Consider the following 7,281-nt stretch of genomic DNA (forward strand, 5'->3'; position numbering starts at 1 on the left):
GAATGTTTAAATTTGGATTTTTTTAAAATTTGAAACACTTTTTCCAATTTTCACAGCACAAATCTTGTTGCATGTGTTTTATTGTATTTTGATGTTTTTATCTTCTGATAACAGTACTCGGTTTTCTTATTGTTTTAATCTACATGCAGGATCAGGCACAACATAAAAACCCCTGGAAATATCCTAATTTTACCACATAAATATAATACTGACGTAACTGCATTTATTGTGGCTAAAAACTGCAAATGCTGTGAAAGTAAACTAATCAGTGTGGTACATAATAACTTGCACTGAATGCAAAAAATGACTCCAGATATGAGTTATTGAACTTTTATTTCCTATTACAAGAATACAAAGTATGAAACTTTAAGCACAATAGCAATGCATATTACTTATTGCTTGCTTCAAAAAGTTATTTTCTTGTGCAGAAGGCATTTCGTTTATCAAAACAAAACAATTGTGGGTCTTTTACGCTGTTAATATGAAGGAAAAAAAAAGTCAAATTTAAAGCAGGCAGTTGTGAGTTCACAACTCCGGTGTTTTTCCTTTTTGTCCACTTCGATACATTCAAGATGCTAAAATATGGCTGCTATGAATCAGCTCAGCTATTTCACATTTGCTTACATTACACTCTGAAATCTGAGGACGTCTATCTGGATTGTGCTACATATCATTAACATACAAACATGGAACATACAAGACAGATTACAAAATTACTTTATAGCTAAATTATGATATTCAAGGAAGTAAGACATTCCAATGGGTTTTATAATTGGCATATTTATATACAAAGCTGGAATGTTTAATTTGTCTCCTGCTTTACTGTGTTTCCAATGAAATCCCACATTTTCTTCTGCGAATGTGTGTTTTGAAAGAAAAGTAAAATTATGACAGCAGACGAATGGAGATGAGAGCAATATTTCATATTTGCTAAATGCTTGCAGTGAGTGCACAGACGTATGAGGGATCTTGATCCACGAGGGCTTCGGGTTGACGTTGTCATGGCAGCAGATGGTGGACTCTTGGACCGGACGGGGGGCGGCGGGGAGGTTCTCATTCAAACATGATGTCCGAAGCTTGACGCAGGCAGTTTGCGGACTCGGGGGGCATGTCGGTGTGCGTGACGTTGTTGGCGTCCAGACGCAGATGTCTGAGACGTGAATAGTTCAGCGGTCCTGTAAACTTGCAGAAACTCGCCAGATCGAACTCTGTGGGTAACAGAAAACAGGTGGTGAAGGTTAGAGTCCTCCCAAGCTTTACATTTGAATCTCGCCTTCCACTGCATCCTTTAAATGATGTTATGACCTATTGTAAGCTTTGTGATGTGTTTCGGAATATTTACTTTAAATATTCGACCATCTTAAATCTCAGATTAATTGAGATTTCCTTTTTGACTTTGGGTTAATTCCCCCCCTTTGTCGATTTGGACCACTATTTGGTACATAAGTAGATTAATTTTGTCCCAGCATACCTACATTTCTGACCTGTAATCAACATATTTGCATCCATAATCTTAATCATGATATATGTATTTATTTAATATTTTGATGAATTATTGTCTCACATACAGAATAATTGAATTACATATACTTTTATGAATGTTTTATATTCTTTCCTATTTCTGTCGATTCTGATTTTGATCATTACTTGGGACAGTTGACTCCTGGAAATATGAAAGATTAAGACTTGTGATCATGCTGATCCCACATTTTCATTTTCTTACAGTTAATTCCAGTGATGCGTTCTGATTGATGGAGAGTTGGAGCAACATATTGTTTTCATGTGTGAAAAAGTTGGTTATGAAACAAGTGATGCTGCAGAAGTATGATACGGCAAAAGGTCAAAGTGACCAACGCCGATCCGTTCTGTCAAGTTCTTGTCATTTCCACTTTACCCAAATGCTACACATGACTGTCCTAATAACCAACAGAAACAAAAACCTTTTTATTTTGGGGGGAAGGAGGGAGATCTCAAAAGGTGTTTTTTTTTTTTTTAACTCTTTGCAGGAAAATAAAATGACTAAATAATCTGGTGTAAGATGGCAGCTCACATTCAGACAGGCTCTGCTGGAGCTCAGACTAATTGACTAACATCTAAAATGAAGTTTATTAAGATGTCTCGTCATATCTTCATATGCAGAGCATAAACTTACTGTTGATCTCATTGGCCTGAAGGTAGAGCTGCTCCAGCTGCTCGTTGATCTCAGGGATCGACTGAAGTTTGTTGAACGACAGATCCAGCTCCAAGAGCGAAGTCACATTGAACACCCCGGCAGGAATCCCAGAGTCGAGGAGCTTGTTGTGGGAGACCCTCAGGTACCGCAGGGTGGGCAGCTTCTTCAGGTACCCTGCTCCGATTTTATCGATCTCGTTAAAATCAGCGTAGAGAATTTCCAGCGAGCTCGGGACTCCGGCCGGCAGCTTCTTCAGCTTGTTGTGGCTCAAGTCCAACGACAGCAGCTTCTTGGGGCCTTTGAACGCGTCTGCGATGCCTTCAGAGGTCAGCTCGTTGTGCTGGAGGCTGACGGAGGTCAAATTCTCCTTGTCGTTCAAGAGTCCGGACGGGAACTTGGACAACTTGTTGTTCGTCATCTTCAGCTCTTCGAGGGACTTCGAGGGAGGAATGACCGCCTCTGTGATCTGGTTGAAGCTGAAGAATAGCTTCTCCAGGGCCGTCAGTTTATCAATCGTGCCTTTCTCTATCTTGGCGTTGGTGATCTGGTTGTTGTCGAGCACCAGCCAGCGCAGGGTGTCGGTGACGTTATCAAAAACTCCTGCCTTGATCTCTTCAATCAAGTTGTTCTGGAGGTACAGGTACTTGATCCCAGTGGGAACTATAGGGACGAACTTTAGCTTGCGGCTATCGCAATACATTGCACTTGGGAAACTGATTGGGCAATCACATTCTTTGTTGCAGTTTGGCCCTGACGGCCCAAGCATGGAAAATGGCTGGTAGTCATAGTCGTAATCCTGGCACCGAGCGATGTTGGCCAGTAGTACCAAGAGGGTGACATGGAGAGGAAACATGGCTTCTGTGGACAGGGAAAGAAAAAGAGAAGCTGGCAAAAAAAAACACAATAAGGTTACACAAGTTAAAAACAGGAAAAGTGAAAGATAAATAACGTTCATTGAAACATCTTTTCTACAGATGAATAACAATTTTAAGGAAACAAAAAAAATGGCATTCAGTTTGGTGTATGATGCTAATAATCGTTACACAGTTACATATTCCAAGCATTAATTAAAAATAAACTTATGAGAAAAGTGATTTTTTTTATAATGACTTTTTTTTTTTGCCTAAATCACCTATTGGCAAAAAAAAAAAAAAAAAAAAAAACCTAGGCCATCATTTTTGCACAATCTTAGCATTATGTAATATTCTAATATAAAAAAAACCCCTTAATTTTGGGTTTTCGTTAGCTTTTAGCTAATTAAAAGTAACAACAAAACATTACTGAGTAATGATACTCAATATTTCACCTTAATTCAATTATTGAGACACTTTTTTTCATGTTCTAATTCGAGAAGCATCTGTAGAAGGAAGTAAAGCAGGAAAAATATTCTTTTTTTAAATAAAAAAGTACCTTTGTTTTTTTTGTTGTTTTTTTAGAACTCATGTATTAACAATGAAAGTTAAAAACAGCAGGGAAATAAAGACGTAAACACTTTGTAGGTGATGAAAAAAGCTGTGAAGCCTGCACAACATACGCGGTGGCCACACCCACTTCAATGTATTTTGACATATGACTCCATGTAAAGAGGGAGTCGTAGTCTTCGAACACCGTTATAAAGTAATTACATCTAAAGCCCAAATAAAACCAGACAAATCCAGAATGTTCCAGAAATGAACAAACTGCAAATGGGTAACTTTTCTTTGCTACTCTGAAAACAGTACTGGGGCTCAACGTTAAAGGCTGTCAGCAACAACAAAAAAGCGTTTTATTACATGGCAGATGTACAAAATCAGGTTTGCAGATCATGTATTTCTAGGCTGATTAATTTCAGACCCAGTGGAAATGCAGAAGAGACTCTGGATCCAAGGATGAGGAATTACTCTTCAAAGCCAAACAAAAGCATTGTGAAAACATAGAAACATGTTCATTTCACACTGAGCTGTCAAAATGCAAAACCATTAAACTTTCAAGAGTCATTTTTCATGCAGAAATGATTTTTGCCTTCTGTGTTGCAGCCTGTGCCCTGCAGCCCCAGCACTTCCATCCGGAAAACGGATATAAAATGGAATATTCAAAGAGGAAATCTCAAATCCATGCAAGCTTACCTGTGCTTCTGTTTTTTTTTTTTTTTTATTTGAGCGGAGGGCCGGGAGGAAAGAACAATGTGGTGTTCAAAAACTGAAAGTCTCTGGAGAAAATCAGAGAGAAAGAAGGAGAGGGGGAGGAGTGACGGGTATTGATGGAGAGACAGAAGGAGAAAGAGGAGGGGAAGATGGGAGGCTCAACGAACGGGAGTCAGGGCGTGATCAGTGGGAACGTAAAGGGGATCATCATCAAAAAACACTAAACTCAAACAATCGGGCTTAGGTGTAGCAATAGATATTGAATAGTTTAAAAGAAAAAAAGTTTCTCTTTCCTTTCGCCTAGAAGTTTTCTAAAACAGTTTGAGTCTACCTGCGAGTCCACAAACGGTCATTAGTTCTGCTTGGAAATCAAAAACCAAGTTTGCGGGGCTGTTTATGGAAAAATCTTCGACATGGAGACGAAGCTTTATGGAAAAATGTGAAAATCATCTTTGGCAGCTCTGCAGCCCAGACGCTGCTCCTCAATATGAATAAATTAATCCGCAGCCTGCGAGCCAGGCTTCGGAAATTCTGACGGAGAACGGACATAAAAACGGCAGAGGCAGACTTGCAGAACACTGGAGGCAAACATTTCTTCTTCCTGTCTGTTTTTTTTTTGACAAGTAAAAATATTCACCATCGGGTTTTCAAGCAAGTGCAATTGATCCCATATGTGTGAGCCTTCTGAATGGTGATTCTGACCATTGAGCCTTTATTCTTGTTCTAACTTGCTAAATCTCTGGAAGAGTTTTTGGAAAAGAGGGAGAATTACTTTAAAGAAAAAAAAAAAGTAATGAAAGTACGGTGGACGAAAACCTCTGTCTGTTTTTGTGGGTGGATTTTCAGCACATCATTACGCTAAGAACCGACACCTGGATCTAATTGGTCTCAGTTCTCTGGTCCTCCATTTGCATAACATTCTCCTTTTCTGTGGAAAACTTTCTCTCCTCTGATTCTTGCTTGGCATACCGTGACTTTGCAAAAACTAATCATGTCATTTGAACTTTCTCCCCATTTTGTCACATTAAAACCGCAAACTTCAGCACATTTATTTGGGGTTTTTACGAGCAAGACCAACAGCGGAAGGCAAGTGAGATGGGGATGTTTTTGCAAACGAGATTACGAGAAGCGGGGTTTGCACTTGCATTCCATTGCCTTGACTCTGATACCCGTAAATAAAATCTGGCGCCACTAAGTGCCTCCAGACGTCATCTAATTAGTAAATAATGCAGCTGCGTATGAAAAAAAAAGCTTAGTTTGTAAAAAAAATCTATGTTCTGCGAAGGCCACAAAAGTTTATTAGAGAATGTAGCGAACAAACAAAGCAAGATCTCAAGCTCTGAACTTTACACTTCAACCGAACATCTAAGATGCGTTCATGAGAAACTCATCCAGTTGCATTTACAACAGTTGTGAATTGGCAGAACCCTCATTAAGCTTTGAAACACACCAGAGGAAAAAAAAAAAGTTCTGTAAATAAGATTAATATAATGCTAGGTTGATAACTTGTTTTCCTGCTTTCACTGGGTTCGAAAAGAATTTCTTGAATTTTACTTGCTTTACTTACATCGACTCGTTATGGTCCACTTCTTGCACGTCTCGTCTGAGAAGTGGAACTGAAATGGAAGAGCTTCTCTGCTCCACGAGAGCTGTAGACAAAAAAGTTGTATTTCAAGGTGACAATCAGCTCGGCATTTTTGGTGCTTAATTAATAAAATATTCCGTCAAACTGGACAGAAGAAAAGGTATTTTTCCTCAAGTGGAAAACCTTGCAATGAAACCTTTTCATTACATTTTTATTTGGATAAATATCTAACAAGAGGACAGATGTGTTATATAATCTCAAAGTTGCTGGTAATCTGGTTCAGATTTCTACAAAGCTTGAATTACACCCTGGACTTCAGACAAACCATGCATTCAATGCACAACGATTCTTTTTACATCTCACATTTAATCAGTCGATATCGAACTTCTGATTAGACGTAAGGTATAAAACTCCCGTAGCTGCAGAAAGTGACAAATAACTACTCCTTCCAGTTTGCTTTGGAAGGGAACTGTTTGTTTCTCGGTCAGGTTACAGTTTATGCTTCTGTCACTTTAAATATTTAAATAGGCAAATATTTATTGCCTTGAGGTTGCCGTGTTTCTACCTCTGTCGCTGGTAGCGTTTAGTGCGAAAACACTCATAAATCGTTCCAGATTTTTTTATTTGTTCTGTTGTTGTTTTTCTCTGTCATTTCCATGTCACACTGTTTCTGTTTGAGTGTCTTTATGTTTGACTCTTGCTCTCTAATTCTCTCTTGGAGTAGATTTCAGACACTTGCTTCCAGGAGTGTTTTCTTAGTACTCGGGTTACTGCTTGATTACTAACCCCACTGAACATCTGTGGAGACGTTTTGGGTGTTTGGTTCAGGCTGGTTGAGGAGTGGGACGCCACAGCAGTGTGTAACCGAGGCATCGACCTGCTGTGGCTGCAGATGATTCTTCCATGACCCTATTTGTTAAATGAATAATGAATTCAATTGTCTGTATACTTTGTTTCTTCAGACTATGCAAAGTAAGAGTCACGTGCAGAACCAAGTTTTTATTAATTGCAAGGATTTGGTGTGCGAAAGCATTTATGTCACAGTTTTAACACAGTTTGAATAAAAAAAGAACATCCACCTATCGGGTGCGACAATTTATCACCCTCGGTCAGGTCGCCTGTCTGTCATGGAGCAACTTAAAACTAATTGCTAAGAACAATTTAGAGAAACCAGTTACTGCAACATTTTTTTTAATGTACAACATGCATCAATAAAACATTATGACAAAAAAAAAAATTGACCAAACACACATTTATTTCTTTTATCACATATGTGTTTGAGTTTTTTGAGCAGCCATGCAGACGATTAAAGAATATCCAATAGGGATTTTAAACCAGAGACCAAAAAACCCCAAAAGAAATCGGCACATGGACCAGTCGGGTTTGGCTGCCAGATGAAT

At 38.8% G+C, this 7,281-nt stretch overlaps 1 protein-coding gene across 1 annotated transcript; it reads right to left on the reverse strand.

Moving 5' to 3' along the window:
• Positions 1-316: 316 nt before the first annotated feature.
• Positions 317-4,406, reverse strand: lum (lumican). Its single transcript, XM_007564076.2, has 3 exons — positions 4,279-4,406; positions 2,153-3,058; positions 317-1,208 (listed from the first exon to the last, which is right to left on the reverse strand). Exons 2-3 carry the CDS (start codon positions 3,024-3,026, stop codon positions 1,054-1,056), a joined length of 1,029 nt encoding a protein of 342 aa, XP_007564138.1. The 5' UTR covers positions 3,027-3,058; positions 4,279-4,406; the 3' UTR covers positions 317-1,053.
• Positions 4,407-7,281: the final 2,875 nt, after the last annotated feature.

Source organism: Poecilia formosa, unplaced genomic scaffold (genome assembly GCF_000485575.1).
Source record: "Poecilia formosa unplaced genomic scaffold, Poecilia_formosa-5.1.2 Scaffold154, whole genome shotgun sequence".
Taxonomy (NCBI): domain Eukaryota; kingdom Metazoa; phylum Chordata; class Actinopteri; order Cyprinodontiformes; family Poeciliidae; genus Poecilia; species Poecilia formosa.